This window comes from Monodon monoceros, unplaced genomic scaffold, assembly GCF_005190385.1.
Source record: "Monodon monoceros isolate NGI ecotype Baffin Bay Population unplaced genomic scaffold, NGI_Narwhal_1 Super_Scaffold_22, whole genome shotgun sequence".
NCBI lineage: Eukaryota > Metazoa > Chordata > Mammalia > Artiodactyla > Monodontidae > Monodon > Monodon monoceros.
In genome coordinates, this window is record NW_021703779.1 from 43,569,668 (window position 1) to 43,586,464 (window position 16,797).

General features: G+C 40.3%; 1 protein-coding gene across 1 annotated transcript in view; it reads left to right on the plus strand.

Annotated features, from left to right (window-relative positions):
* The first annotated feature begins 13,433 nt into the window (after nt 1-13,433).
* CCNB3 (cyclin B3) overlaps nt 13,434-16,797 on the plus strand; it is a 55,498-nt gene continuing 52,134 nt past the window's right edge. The window contains exon 1 of the mRNA XM_029240176.1: nt 13,434-13,529. Within this exon, the coding sequence (XP_029096009.1) occupies nt 13,434-13,529 (96 nt within the window). The remainder of the gene's footprint in view (nt 13,530-16,797) is intronic.

Here is a 16,797-nt window from a genome sequence, read left to right on the forward strand (position 1 = left end):
CAATGTATAGCATTATTCCAATCCCTCTGTGGCTTGTTAAAGGTACAACATATTTTTCTAGGTATTAAAAGAGCCTTTTACCTTATATATATAAACATATAAATATATAATTATATCCCGTGTCAGAGCTGGAGATGTTGCTGAGGGAACTTGGCTGTTAATCGGATATTTTTTTCCTGTCAAACCCACAAACTTGTCTCGAACATCTGACAAAAAATACTTAAATATTTAAATACTTAAATATTTAAATACTTCAATTATTAACTGATGACAGAGTTTTTACGTTTCCCTCCAGATTGTATCATTATCAGCGAGTGAATGTTTTAAACAAAGACCGTGGAGGAGAGGAAGGGGATCTGGGAGCACGAAGCCTCTCAGGTTCCCTCACAGCCCTTGTAGCGGGTCCCCACCTCCCCCAACAAGCACACTTAAGGATCATTAAAATAGGATGAAGACTACCCTAAAATAGGATAAAGACTGCCCTAGTCTTCAGCTTTGCGGTGTAGTGTGGCCCCGTGGGGCTATCAGGGTTAGACCTTCTGTGCCTGTCTCTTTCAAATCAAGATGGCAATGGGGGTAATGAGTTCCTGTGGCCCCTAGGAGGTCGCAGCTGCTTGGAAAACGTGTTTGCACACAATACAAATATCACCCCCGTACACAAGCCCACTTTGCCAAGGCGTTCCTCAAATTCAAAGGGAAATTGGTGAGTCCTTCCTGCCATCCTAAAAACTGCATGTTTGTGTATATTATATTTATTGATATATTTCCTTAATGGCCCTATCATAAAGATGTGTATAGGTTCAAGGAAAGCAGTGACTGTCCAACTCTGTAGAGAACCTAACAGGGCCTCATGTACTTAGCCACTCAGTAATCACTTTTGGTGATGTCAGAGTGATTATGTCAATAGTGATGGTGTTAAAATAATCACTCAGCATGTGTCCTCTGAAGTCCTTCTCAGTTTTATATTCACTTTGCTTTGGGGCTTACCACACTCTGCCTTGCGTTATAGTTATTTCATTAGGAGCTTTTTCCAAATACAGAAATGCTTGAGAAGAATGACTGTTTTACTCATTTTCATTTACCCTGCAAGAAATAGTACTAGGTTGGTCTATATGAGTAAGTGCTTAAGGATATCTACGTAACTGAAAATTAGTGTGTACACCTGAAACTAATATAATGTTATATGTCAATTCTATCTCAGTAAGAAAAGAAAGACAATCATTGGTAATGGCTGTTCAAGAATTGCTATGCCCAGAACCATACAGAAGTTCCTGGCCACGGCCAAGAATACTGGATTATGTTGGTCCAAACTACCTGGCTTATTTCAATACCTTCCTAACTGGTTCCACTGAGTTTTTCCCTTGCCACTCTTCAACAGAATATTTTTAGAAGAACAATATATTTTATTAGCTACTGTTATTTTTTATAACAGCTTTATTGAAATGTAATACAAATACCATGTAATTCACCTAACGTGTACAATTCAATGATTTTTAGTATACTCACAGAGTTGTGCAAACATCATCATAATAAATTTTAGAACATTTTCATCACCAAAAAAAAAGAAACCTCATATCCTTTACCTATCACACCTCAGCTCCCCCGACCTTATACCTCATCAGCCTTAGACAGCCACTATTCTACTTTCTGTTTCTATAGATTTGCCTATTTTGAACATTTAGTATGTGGAATCATACAATATGTGGTCTTTTGTAACTGCTTTCCTTCACTTAGCATAACTTTTCCCAGTAAAGAGTTGTGACAAGATGTGTGAAATGTTTTGTGAAGGAAGCTCATTAAAGACTCAGTCATGCAGGCACCCTCTGCCTATATAGCACATACCAAAAGTCCAGAGTCCCAGGAGGAAAGCTGGTGTTCATCAGAAACCATGTTGTTTGCACAAACAGTTAAAGTACAGTGAGCTATTCTTATCAGTTAGGGTGGTGGGAACCCTCCCCAAATTCAAGTTCCCAGATCCTAGCCAAGGGCCAAACTTGCCAGCAGGATTTTCAATTGATAGCATTCTCAGGCCTGCTATTTGTTAACTCTTTGCTATACAGATTTTGATAGGGATTGCATTGATTCTGTAGATCAATTTGAGGAGAATTGCCATCTTAACAATATTAAGTATTTCAACCAAAGAACATGGGATGTCTTTACATTTATTTAGGTCTTTAATTTCTCTCAGTGATGTTTTGTGGTTTTCAGTAGGCAAGTCTTTTTTTTTTTAAACATCTTTATTGGAGTATAATTGCTTTACAATGGTGTGTTAGTTTCTGCTTGATAACAAAGTGAATCAGTTATACATATACATATGTTCCCATATCTCTTCCCTCTTGCGTCTCCCTCCCTCCCACCCTCCCTATCCCACGCCTCTAGGTGGTCACAAAGCACCGAGCTGATCTCCCTGTGCTATGCGGCTGCTTCCCACTAGCTATCGATTTTATATTTGGTAGTGTATATACGTCCATGCCACTCTCTCACTTCATCCCAGCTTACCCTTCCCCCTCCCCGTGTCCTCAAGTCCATTCTCTAGTAGGTTTGTGTCTTTATTCCCGTCCTGCTGCTAGGTTCTTTATAACCTTTTTTTTTTTTTTTTTAGATTCCATATATATATGTGTGTTAGCATATGGTATTTGTTTTTCTCTTTCTGACTTACTTCACTCTGTATGACAGACTCTAGGTCCATCCACCTCACTACAAATATCTCAATTTCGTTTCTTTTTATGGCTGAGTAATATTCCATTGTATATATGTGCCACATCTTCTTAATCCATTCATCTGTCGATGGACACTTAGGTTGCTTCCATGTCCTGGCTATTGTAAATAGAGCTGCAATGAACATTGTGGTACCTGACTCTTTTTGAATTATGGTTTTCTCAGGGTATATGCCCAGTAGTGGGATTTCTGGGTCAAATTATAGTTCTCTTTTTAGTTTTTTAAGGAACCTCCATACTGTTCTCCATAGTGGCTGTATCAATTTACATTCCCACCAACAGTGCAAGAGGGTTCCCTTTTCTCCACACCCTCTTCAGCATTTATTGTTTCTAGATTTTTTGAAGATGGCCTTTCTGATGTGTGAGGTGATACCTCATTGTAGTTTTGATTTGCATTTCTCTAATGATTAGTGCTGTTGCGCATCCTTTCATGTGTTTGTTGGCATTGTTGGCAGTCTGTATATCTTCTCTGGAGAAATATCTATTTAGGTCTTCTGCCCATTTTTGGTTTGGGTTGGCTTCTCTTTGTTATTGAGCTGCATGAGCTGCTTGTAAATTTTGGAGATTAATCCTTTGTTAGTTGCTTCATTGGCAAATATTTTCTCCCATTCTGAGGGTTGTCTTTTCATCTTGTTTATGGTTTCCTTTGCAGTACAAAAGCTTTGAAGTTTCATTAGGTCCCATTTGTTTATTTTTGTTTTTATTTCCATTTCTCTAGGAGGTGGGTCAAAAAGGATCTTGCTGTGATTTATGTCATAGAGTGTCCTGCCTATGTTTTCTTCTAAGAGTTTTATAGTGTCTGGCCTTACACTTAGGTCTTTAATCCATTTTGAGTTTATTTTTGTGTATGGTGGTAGGGAGTGTTCTAATTTCATTCTTTTCCATGTAGCTGTCCAGTTTTCCCAGCACCACTTATTGAAGAGGCAGTCTTTTCTCCATTGTATATTCTTGCCTCCTTTATCAAAAGTAAGGTGACCATATGTGTGTGGGCTTATCTCTGGGCTTTCTATCCTGTTCCATTGATCTATATTTCTGTTTCTGTGCCAGTATCATACTGTCTTGATTACTGTAGCTTTGTAGTATAGTCTGAAGTCAGGGAGCCTGATTCCTCCAGCTCCGTTTTTCTTTCTCAAGATTGCTTTGGCTATTCGGGGTCTTTTGTGTTTCCATACAAATTGTGTAACTTTTTGTTCTAGTTCTGTGAAAAATGCCATTGGTAGTTTGATAGGGATTGCATTGAATCTGTAGATTGCTTTGGGTAGTATAGTCATTTTCACAATGTTGATTCTTCCAATCCAAGAACATGGTATATCTCTCCATCTGCTGGTATCATCTTTAATTTCTTTCATCAGTGTCTTATAGTTTTCTGCATACAGGTCTTTCTTCTCCTTAGGTAGGTTTATTCCTAGGTATTTTATTCTTTTTGCTGCAATGGTAAATGGGAGTGTTTCCTTAATTTCTCTTTCAGATTTTTCATCATTAGTGTATAGGAATACAAGAGATTTCTGTGCATTAATTTTGTATCCTGCAACTTTACCAAATTCATTGATTAGCTCTAGTAGTTTTCTGGTGGCATCTTTAGGATTCTCTCTGTATAGTATCATGTCATCTGCAAACAGTGACAGCTTTACTTCTTCTTTTCCAATTTAGATTTGCATGTATCTTTTTGAGTTAGTGTTTTTATTTTTTAAATAGATATATACCCAGGAGTGGAATTGCTGAGTCATATGTTAGTTCTATTTTTAGTTTTTCGAGAAACCTTTATATTGTTTTCCACAGTGGCTACACCAATTTACATTCCCACCAACAGTGTACTAGGGTTCCCTTTCCTCAGCATCCTCAGAAACACTTGTTATGTGTTGCCTTTTTTTTTTTTTCAGTACGGGGGCCTCTCACTGTTGTGGCTTCTCCCGTTGCAGAGCATAGTCTCCAGACGCACAGGCTCAGTGGCCATGGCTCACGGGCCCAGCCGTTCTGTGGCATGTGGGATCTTCCCGGACCGGGGCGCGAACCCGTATCCCATGCATCAGCAGGCAGACTCTCAACCACTGCGCACCAGGGAAGCCCTATGTGTTGTCTTTTTGATGATAGCCATTCTGACAGGTGTGAGGTGGTATCTCATTGTAGTTTTGATTTATTATGCATTTCCCTGATGATTAGCTGTGTTGAGCATCTTTTCATGTACCTCTTGGCTATCTGCATTTCCCCTTTGGAAAAATGTCTATTCCGGTCTTCTGTCCATTTTTAAATCAGAGTGTTTGTGTTTTTGATGTTGAGTTGTATATAGCTCTTTTAGTGCATATTTTAGGTGTTACATTATATATACACAACATATCACAATCTACTGGAGTTGACATTTTATCAGTTTGAGGAAGTCTAGAAACTTTTCCTCCCTTTACTCTCCTACATCTATATTATTGTTTTAAACATTTCCTCTACATACATTGAGAACCATATCAGACAGTTATACATTTTGCTATAACTGTCAGACATAATTGAGAAAGCAGCATCAGCAGGAGTCTGTTGTATCTACCTGTATTTTTACTCTTTTCACTGTTCTTTCTCCCTGATGTTACAAGATTCCTTCTATTACTATTTTTCCTACTTTGTAAACTTTCTATTCTTTTAAGGGGGGCATCCGAGAATGACTTGATTTCCCCTTCACTCCTGAAGGATATTTTACTTGGATATAGAATTCTGAGCTGACAGCTCTTTTTTTTTAGTACTGGGAAAATATTGTCACCTTCTTCTGGCCTGCATGGTTTCTGATAAGAAATCTATTGTCATTCAACAAAATTTTGCTCTGTTAGAAAGGTGTCATTTCTCTCTTGCTGCTTTCAAGGTTTTTGTTTTGTTTTTTCTTTAGTTTTCAGAAGTTTGATTATGATGTGTCTTTGTTTGAATTTCTTTGAGTTTACCCTGTTTGGGGTTCACTTAGCTTCTTGAATCTGTAGGTTTATGTCTCTCTCAAATTTGGAAAACTTGCCTAAGTATTTTTGTAGGAAAGATTACCAGAAGCAGAATCTCTGGGTAAAAGGGTTCAAACTTTAAAAATTCATTAGAGGGCTTCCCTGGTGGTGCAGTGGTTAAGAATCTGCCTGCCAATGCAGGGGACACGGGTTTGAGCCCTGGTCCAGGAAGATCCCACATGCCACGGAGCAACTAAGCCCGTGAGCCACAACTACTGAGCCTGCACTCTAGAGCCCGCACGCCTAGAGACCCTGCTCCACAACAAGAGAAGCCACTGCAATTAGAAGCCTGCGCACTGCAATGAAGAGTAGTCTCTGCTCACCGCAACTAGAGAAAGCCCGCATGCAGCAATGAAGACCCAATGCAGCCAAAAAAAGAAAACAAAAATCACTAGATATTTTCAAATAACCCTCCCAAAGTTAGTGGAAGTTTTTATTTCTGCTGGCAATGAATAAAGATGCCTGTTTACGTACCCCTTTACCAACAGAAATTATTATTAATCTATTAAAACTTTGCCAATGTCCTAAACAAAACAATGCATTGTTGTTTAATCTACATTTCTTTTTAGTGAAATTGAGCATATTTTTATGTTTACTGACCATTTGTATTTCTTCTCTAATTGTTCATTTTCTTGTCAAATTTTTTGGTGGGTGGTTCATCTTTTTCTTGCTGATCATGCAATTCTCTTTGTACATTTTGGAAATTATCCCTTTGTCATTCATGTTGACAATGTTTTTGGCCAGTTTGTTAAGTTTTTTAACCCTGTTTTTGTTTTTGTTTACTTGTTTTGCCAAACAAAAATTAAAAATTTTTAGCTACTAAAATTTGTTGAGCCTGTTGCTATCTCTAGATTTTTGTCCTGTTTAGAAAGATTTTTCTTTCTGCAAGATTATAAAAAATTTTAAAATATTTTGTCTAGTATTTCCATGGTTTCATTTTCACAATTAAATCTTGGATCCATGTGAAATATATTTTCATGTAAAAGTGAGGTAGGTAAGAGCAGATCTTTCCTATCAGGTTTTAATACAGGGATGTAGTGGGGAGGGGAAAGGAGAGTTCATGAAAGGGTTGTATGCCTGGGTGGAGGGAAATATTGGAAAATGGTAGAGTCAAAGGGCTGTCTCCTCTTTTCTTAGTGTTCCCTCTGAGTGCTACCCAAAGGAAAGGTTAAGTCCACTGGAGGTTTGAAGGTTGCGAGAAAAAAAAATTTTAATTTTTGGAAAATTATAATTTTTACTCAATAACTTTTTTGTTTTTGTGAAGAAGTGGAAAGAAACAGGAAAAATAAAATTGCTTGTTTTGTGATTTTTTGTGTTGCTATTGTTTTGGTGGATGGACCTTTTCCTCTTTTGACTAAAGAAGACTTGTGACTTGTGTTAATACTATATTTCCTTTATAGTGCATCCCAGTGGGACACTTGTCCACAGCGATGACCCTTAAAGGAAGATACTCCTTTACTTGGTTAACAAATATTAATATTTTTCAGCCATCTGTCAAGGAGGCACGTATGGGGTAGTGCTTATGTGTTTGGTCTCTGGTATCAGACTGCTTGGGTTTGAATCCCAATCCAATAGCTTACTGGCTGTGTGATCTTGGGCAAGTTACTAAACTTCTCTGTACTTCAAGTTCCTCTTCTGCAAAACAGGGACATTAACAACTCATTGTATTGTTGTGAGTGTCAGAACAGTGTCAAACATATTGTAAGCAATTGATAAATGTGAACTCTTCTTAATACTAATCACTGGAGATAAGAGCACAATAGGTGCAGTCCTTGCAGTTGTGGACCTTCCATTCTTGAGTGAGGAGGTAGGTTAAAAAATTACAAATAGCAATAATTACTCTAAAAGAAACGTAAGGACCTAAATGGGAAGGAAATCTAAAAAAGAGGGGATATATGTATACATATGACTGATTCACTTTGCTGTACAGCAAGAAACTAACACAACATTGTAAAGCAACTATACTCCAATAAAAATTAAAAGAAAAAAGAAATGCAAGGGGCTGAGGTAAAATATTAGGGAGTGGGAGAAGAATCCTACTCTAGATAACATGGTCAAGGAAGGCCTCTCTGAAGAGTGGATATTTAAGGTGAGACTTAAAGCATGAGAAAAATAAAGTAATTTAAAGAAGAGAGGGAAGAATGTTTCTGACAGTGGGAACGTCATGTGCAAAGTTCCCGAGAAGAGGGATTTTCTGTGTATTCAAAGTTTGGGAAGAAGATCATTATGGCTGGAATGGAGTAAATGAGAAAGAGTGGTATGAGACAAGGTTTGTGAGATAGGTGGGACTTGTAGGCCAGGGTAAGGAGTCTGGATTTTATTTTAAGTTCTGTGGGAAACCACAAAAGCAGGAGAGGGACATGATACCTTTTTTTTTTTTTAAAAAAAAGACTGATCATATTGTATTGTATTTACATTAGAGAAGAGCCAGATTGGAAAGGGAGAGAGCAGCTTGGAAGCTTTTGACTGTGGTCCAATCGAGAGACTATGGTTGTAGTGGAGATGGAGGGAAGTGGATGGATATAAAATATATTTTTGAGGTAGAATCAACAGCACTCGCTGAAGGATTGGATTTGGTAGGGTAAGGTAGTGGAAAAGAGTTTGAATCAAGGATGATACCCAGGTTTCTGGCTTGATTAACAGGCTTGACGTGGTACCAGTTTCTGAAATGGCGGACATTGGAGGAAGGATCAGGTTTGGTGAAGGTTGTGAATACGTTAAGTTTGAGGTGTCTATTAGACATCCAAGTGGAGATGTGGAGTAGCCAGTTGGATTTATGAGTCTGGAGTTCAGGGCTAGCTTTTAGATGCTACTTAAAGTCATGGATCTGGATGTGATAACCTAGGGATATTAAAAAGAGAAGAGGGCCTGGGATCATGTGACTATTTTCCATTTAATGTAGAAACTATGAGATACTAAAAGGAGAATGGACTAATAATAAGTGTAAAGATGCAGTTTAGTGGTAGAGTATCTGTTGTATATGCAGGAATTCCTAGATTTTATTCCTGGCATCTCCATTCTCTCTTTCCCTCCTCAGAAGACAGGGCAGGGCTATACACTCTTCAAATCTTTTGTCAGTTACTCATATATATATATATTTTTAGCTCCTGGAACAAAGCAGGTGCTCAATAATTATTTGTTGAACGAATGAATTAATGTAGGAATGGAATGAATTAATGTAGGAATGAAATGAATGTATTCATTCAAATGAATGAATGCAAGGAATGCATATCGGTTGTATTACCTGCTTTGCCACAATGTAGCATTGTGACATTAGGCAGTTAGCAAGCTAGAGTTTTGTTGTTTGTAAAACGGCAATAATAAAAGTACCTACCTTTTTGGACAGTGTTGAAAACAATTAAAAAAATTATAGCAATTAGCACAGAGCTAGCGCTCAATTAACGTTAGCTACTATTAGCTCTCTGCACTTTGGGGGCTATCCATAAAATAAGGGCAATAATTTCTGCTCTGCTTCCCTCACAAAGGCACGTTTTGGCCGCGCCGCGCCGGCTTGCGGGTCTTAGTTCCCTGACCAGGGATTGAACCTGGGCCACGGCAGTGAAAGCGGCGAGTCCGAACCACTGGACCGCCAGGGAATTCCCAAAAGCTTATTAATATTAATGTTTTAATTGCTCTGAACTTCACTACATAATGCAGCGGCTCTCGCCATCCTCCAGCAGGATTATTTAAATGAAAACGAGTCTTTAAAGAGACCCAGCTCTCCCGCTTGTCAGCGCAGCCCAGTCCAACCAGGGGTACAGGAAACCACGCCCCGCTGTGAAGTCAATTAGCTGCAGAGTTCAGTTTAAAAATACCCAGCCCCGCCCCTCCTCGCTAGGCGAGCTCAAGTCTCAACTGCACGCTGATTTGCCCTTGCTGGCCAATCACCACTGCTCTGCTTCCTGGGCTGTAATTTTCAAAATTCGCTACTGGGCTGATTGGAGAGAGCACGGGGTAAGTTGAGACGGACGCCAGTTGCTGGGACGCGGAGCTCCGGTCATTTCCCGGGCCTCTCCTGGGCTAGGACTGCGTCCGTGGTCTTTCCTCTTCTGCCCTCAATCTCGATATGAGGTAGGCGCCTTTGAACTTGTACTGCCCGCTTGAATGTTCGGTTGTGTCGCACGCGGGTGGGTCCTTGAGCCTCACTCCAGTCACTTGTAACTCACTGTCTTCTTTTGCCGGGATGCATGGGATCCCTGACACGAAACCTTTGCTTTTTCCTGTCAGTCAGCAGTCTGCGGAGAGAGCCCTGTACGAGGTTGGGCAGGGAGTGTGTATTAGTGGGTGAGATGGCAAAGCAAAAAAACAAACAAAACCTAAAAAACCAAACAAAAACAACAAAAGACCAAAACTGGGTCCCAGCTTTTAAATGGAGCTACCAGTACACATGCCTGAATCAGAGTACATTTACATAACGTCTTTTCACAAGCGAAACTGTGCAGGATCAATTTCATCCACAAGACATATTTAAGCTAGAGAATGCTACTTGAGGGATGCCTTTTGAACTACAGGTTGAAGGATATGAAGGAAGATGGAAACATGTGTCCTTCCTCCCTTGTTGTCTCCACTGGCTCTCTTCTATCACCACCTCCAACCCCTCCAACTCTGGCTTTCCACTGCTCTCTGCTATGGTCCTCTTGGAATCTTAGAATGTCAGAAGTTGAAGGGATCCTAGAACAGTGCTTCTTAAACTTTAAAGTGCATACAGATCACCTGGGGTTATTAACTTGCACTTCCTGATTTGGTAAGGCCTACCTCGGGGACTGAGATTTTAAATTGCTGACAAGCTCCCAGGTGATGCTAATATTGCTGGTCCATTGACCATGGTTTAAATGTCGAGGAGACTCTGGTCCCACTATCTCATTTTATTAGGTGGGGGAAGGAGGCCTGGAGAGGGAAAAGGGACCTGTCCAGTGTCACTCAGCCAGCTAGGGCAGGATTAGAACTAGACCCTAGGCATCCTTCCCAGCTCAGTGCTGCTTTCATTGACACCATGCTGCTTTCTCTCCCCAGTGTCTTGCTGTCTGTAACCTGCCTTTATATATAAAAAGAAGTCGCTACTGTTTCCTGAGATTGTCTTGATCTACAGTTTTGGACTCTGAGCAATTGGGCTTCTAAAAAGGCCAACTTGCCCCTGTGTGGGTTTCAGCACCAGCCCTGGGATGCCCAATGGAGTCTTCAACACTCATCAGTGTGTATGTAGGGGAGATGGAAAGTCTGGAAAGCAGAAAGGATTTTAATTTTTTTGTCCAAGTAAGGCTAAGGGTTCTGTAGGTGGTACAAGTTGAGAGTGTTCTACAGAGTGTCCTTTTATGAAAGCATGTTTTTGGTGATGTCAATCCCCTCCCCCCACCTAGTGGCAGGGAAATTAGTTACTTAAGTCAGTGTCTGTGTCTCCCAAAGCAAGTGATTATTGTTCAGGATAATGAAGGTGATACATAACCATCATCTGAAAAACCTTATTTTCTCTGAGGTTTAGTCAGCCTGTGATGTCGTCAGCTGAAAGTTTTCTGGCCTGTTGACTCCAGTTTGATGTTTTCTTTCCACTTGAAAGATAAAGATTTCAGAACATGAGTCTTTGGTCATCCATAAAAAATTGTATGAGGTGTGAATAATAATAGTGGAGTGAGTGGTTTTCATACAGTGCAGTTAAGGGTGGGTTCACTCAATTTAGCTTTATTGCTGCTTGGCTGAGTTTTGAGGGATGAGATGGAAAATAGGTTTGGATTTGGAGGAAGAGAAGGAGAATAAGACGCACCATTTATTCTGAGTACCAGGTTAAGCTTTGCACATACAAATTTACATTTGAGCCACACAATACCTCTGCAAGTAAGAGGTGGTATAGCTCTTTTGCGAATGAGGAAACTGAGGCTCTAAGATGCTAAGTTGGCTGATTTAGGAGCCCAATTGCTTCTTAAAAAAAAGTCTATTCATTCTAACTCCTCATTACTCCTCATACTACCACACTATGGCCTTTCACTTTGGACTGTAGGCTATTTTGGAATCTTTTTTGCATACGATCAGAGAGACTTCATGGTATTTTAGAAAAGAGCCCTGGAAAGAGCTGAATGTTCTATGCTGCTTAATAATTTGTCCTGTGTAGTAAGTCACTTAACTCATCTGGGACTGTAAAATGGAAAGAATTGTACTTGCCCTGCTTACCCTCACAGTTTTGTTGGGAGGATTAACTGACATAGTAAATGTGAAGGCACATACTTGTACTAACTTTTCCTTGCCAACAAAATGTTTAATATTCTCCATCCAAAGCAAAGCGCAAGTTAGCCTTTCTTCTTTCTTAAACCTTCCCCTCAAACTGCAGTCTTCTCTGCAGTCTTACCAGCGTGGCCCCAGCCTAGCTTGCAGCCTCTTTCTAACTCCTCCCCAACACATTCTTTATACTCCACACTGCAGGATGTTCCCAAACTTGCTGTGCTCTGCATGTTCAACCCTCCGCCTAGGCTCAGGCTTTCTTTGCCTGGAAAGCTCCCCTGTCTACTTGGGAACCTTTTTGTCGTTTAAGTCCAGATGGAATCTCCCACAAGATTACTGACTTTCCATTGTGTTTCTAAAGTACTTTTTATCTACCGTTTTTAAATCATTTGTCATATTTTTATGTTACTGTTAGAGCTGTGCCTGTGAATACTTCTAGGCATGATTTACTTGTGTTTGTATCTCCATTGCCTGAAGTATCTGGTGCATTGCCTTTAGGGTCTCTCTTATGGAAGCCTGTTCTTTGTCAAATGCAGTTGAGCTTGGACACTGAATATCGGTGGGGTTGGAAGGGCAGTTGTATTTGAGTGGGAAGGGTCTCTTGGATATCCAAGAACTGATTCCTCCTAATTATGTATTTGCTTGTAAGATACATAAGTATATCATAACTATTGGGAACTCACAAACTAAAAGAAATTTAAGGAATGTAGAATGGGATCCCACACTGAGATAGGATGAAGGTAGGACTCTCCCAAGGTCTGTAATGACTGTTAAATTTTTATGTCAAGTGATTTTCAACAAGTTAGTTCCTTCTGCTGTTATCTTTTTATTTTATGTTTTTCTTACTGGGTGTCTGGAACTGGATTACAGTTTCTTGATTGAATGCAGCCTTTGAATACCCTCTGGTATTGTGCAGCCTTTGAATACCCTCTGGTATTGTGCATACGTGTGTGTGTGTGCGCGTGTGCGTGTGTGTGCGCGTGTGCGCGTGTGCGCAGTGTATTCTTTTGCCTTCTCTGTAGCATCATTATAATTGCTGTGGCCAGGACCCCATGCCTTTTAAAGAACATTAACCCTACCAGCGAGCCTCCATACTATATGATCTGTCATGTTCTTGATTATTTTCAATGCAAAACTGTTAATTTGTCCCCAGTGTTCCTAGGCTAAACTAGGGGCTAGGCCACAGTCCCAGTGCCCACAGGGGGTGGCAGGCACTGTACTGAGCTTTTTACATAGAGCATCTCATTTAATTTGAACAGTGCCCTGCAGAGGTACGTATACTTATCTCCATTTTACAGATGAGATAACTGAAGCCTAGGGAGTTTAAGTCACTTGCCCATGGTTAAGTGTGGTAGAACCAAGATTTGAGCCCAGATCTGCTTAAATCAAAGTATGTTTTCTCCTAGGGATGCTACAGAGAGACTGGGTTTTCTCAAGGATCTCCAGAGAATTCTGATATTTCTGGTGAATGGTGTTTTAAAGAGTCCTTTTCTGATTGCAGCCCTGCCTTGGATAGATGCTGCTGAATCCATAAGAAATGCCACTGCCACTACCACCCCAACGCTCCAGACGCGAGACTAAGAAATCTCAGTCCAGCAAAATTGTGCCCAGTGATCATGGCCCATCTGAAAAGGTTAGAGCAAGCTGTCCCTCCCAACAGTGTTTCATATAAGCTCTTCCTGTGTCGGTTCAGTCCCTATGCTCATCCCTACATCTTTTGAAATATGTGTGGTTTAATCTGAGAAAGTGGGAAAGGGTGGCAGACCTTGTAGTTGGAGAAGACCATCAAATTAGGACTTAGGGGGAAAGTGTCAACTCTTCTTTCCTGTAAATACATGGCTAAGATGAAGGCCGTCCTCCATAACCTTCAAAAGCAAACAATACTCAGTTCTCATTAGTGATCACATCTATACTCTTACTCCCTCTGAGATGCTCAAAGCACCTTGCCAGGTGGCTGCTTGGTACATCCTGGGGAGAGTATGAAGACTAGGTCAACAAATGTATTATAATGCTTTTTACAGCTATTCAATTTGAAGAATGGGCCCATTTTGAGTTTTGTTTTCTTTTTTTTTTTTTTTTTTTCAGTACGCGTGCCTCTCACTGCTGTGGCCTCTCCCGTTGCGGAGCACAGGCTCCGGACGCGCAGGCCCAGCGGCCGTGGCTCACGGGCCCAGCCGCTCCGCGGCATGTGGGATCCTCCCGGACCAGGGCACGAACCCGTGTCCCCTGCATCGGCAGGCGGACTCTCAATCACTGCGCCACCAGGGAAGCCCGAGCCTGCTGTTTTGACCTTGTGGATAGTTTGTCATTCCGACCCTGCGATGTTCTATGTTCCTCATCATTCATATTTTAATCACAATTTTACTAACCTGATGAATTGTCATTAAGAGAGTATTTCCTGGGGCTTCCCTGGTGGCGCAGTGGTTGAGAGTCCGCCTGCTGATGCAGGGGACACGGATTCGTGCCCCGGTCCGGGAGGATCCCACATGCCGCGGAGCAGCTGGGCCCGTGAGCCATGGCTGCTGAGCCTGCGCGTCCGGAGCCTGTGCTCCACAACGGGAGAGGCCACAACAAATGAGAGGCCCGCGTACCGCCAAAAAAAAAAGAGTATTTCCTGGAGCAAACATCATTAGGCCAATTTATTTTCCTTGATTGGTTTTCTCTCAGCACAGATAAACACTTTCTAATCATTTTCATTTTTGTCTCACTGAAATGATTTTCTTGGAGGGGCCAAATGTGTTTTTCCTATGTAAATTTGGCAAGAAAGATTTGATACATTGATCAGATTTTTGTCCATATCCAATTTTCTGATTAGAGTTCTGCCACTGTAAGTTTTCTTCTGTGGCAGTTATTTTTCTAAATCCAACTCTCTCAGGGCACATTTTGCAAATATAAATTTTATTGAGTTCAGTTTCACCCATTGATTTTATTTGGGGCTGGTTATTTCTACCAGTAATATTAAGTAGGAATTGGATAACAGACCAACAGTTAATTTCTTAGCCAATTTGAGAGAAAATAGTAATTTATTTTTTGCTAATTATTTCCACTAGGATTATTTATCATGAACTAGATAAGAGACTAATAGTTTACTTATTTCTTAGCTTAATCAATTAAAAAACAGAAGTAATTCTTCTCAGCTCTTTCAGGATTGCTCCACTGTGCTAGATTGTTCTATTGTAATATGAATCCAGTTCTCTAAATTTGTAATCACTGTGTTATGTGCTAACTGTCCATGATGTAAATAGAGAACAGGGAAAATAACTGGTCTGACCTCAATGTTCTGCTTCATATTATAACAACTCTCTGACATAGGTAGGGCAGGGTTCTCAATTCATAAAGGAAATCTGATACTTAGGAGACTTTCACCAAATAAAAACTGTTAGGGAACAGAAAAGCCCTACAGCGTGATTTACCTTAACCTCTAACCCCACAGAGATAGTCTTGCTCATTTGGGAGTGGAGTAAGGCATGTGTAGATAAACACTACCTAGAAAGGAAGCTCCCTTTGATCCAAAATACTCACCCTTCCTCCTTTCCCCCATCTCTCCCTTGTATACACTAAAAGAGATTAATATGAATTACCAAACTCCTTTCTTAAAATACAGAATTTCCCCTATGAGGTTTAAAAACATATTGGACTATATACTTTTTTTTTACATCTTTATTGGAGTATAATTGCTTTACAATGGTGTGCTAATTTCTGCTTTATAACAAAGTGAATCAGATATACATATACATATGTCCCCATATCTCTTCCCTCTTGCGTCTCCCTCCCTCCCACCCTCCCTATCCCACGCCTCTAGGTGGTCACAAATCACCGAGCTGATCTCCCTGTGCTATGTGGCTGCTTCCCACGAGCTATCTATTTTACGTTTCGTAGTGTATATATGTCCATGCCACTCTCTCACTTTGTCACAGCTTACCCTTCCCCCTCCGCATATCCTCAAGTCCATTCTCTAGTAGGTCTGTGTTTTTATTCCTGTCTTACTCCTGGGTTCTTCATGACATTTTGTTCCCTTAAATTCCATATATATGTGTTAGCATACGGTATTTGTCTTTCTCTTTCTGACTTACTTCACTCTGTATGACAGACTCTAGGTCCATCCACCTCATTACAAATAGCTCAATTTCGTTTCTGTTTATGGCTGAGTAATATTCCATTGGATATATGTGCCACATCTTCTTTATCCATTCATCCGATGATGGACACCTAGGTTGTTTCCATCTCTTGGCTATTGTAAATAGAGCTGCAATGAACGTTGTGGTACACGACTCTTTTTGAATTACGGTTTTCTCAGGGTATATGCCCAGTAGTGGGATTACTGGGTCATATGGTAGTAATCTTTTTAGTTTTTTAAGGATCCTCCATACTGTTCTCCATAGTGGCTGTACCAATTCACATTCCCACCAGCAGTGCAAGAGTGTTCCCTATTCTCCACACCCTCTCCAGCATATATTGTTTCTAGATTTTTTGATGATGGCCATTCTGACTGGTGTGAGATGATATCTCATTGTAGTTTTGATTTGCATTTCTCTAATGATTAATGATGTTGAGCATTCTTTCATGTGTTTGTTGGCAGTCTGTATAACTTCTTTGGAGAAATGTCTATTTAGGTCTTCTGCCCGTTTTTGGATTGGGTTGTTTGTTGTTGAGCTGCATGAGCTGCTTGTAAATTTTGGAGATTAATCCTTTGTTAGTTGCTTCATTTGCAAATATTTTCTCCCATTCTGAGGGTTGTCTTTTGGTCTTGTTTATGGTTTCCTTTGCTGTGCAAAAGCTTTGAAGTTTCATTAGGTCCCATTTGTTTATTTTTGTTTTTATTTCCATTTCTCTAGGAGGTGGGTCAAAAAGGATCTTGCTGTGATTTATGTCATAGAGTGTTCTGCCTATGTTTTCCTCTA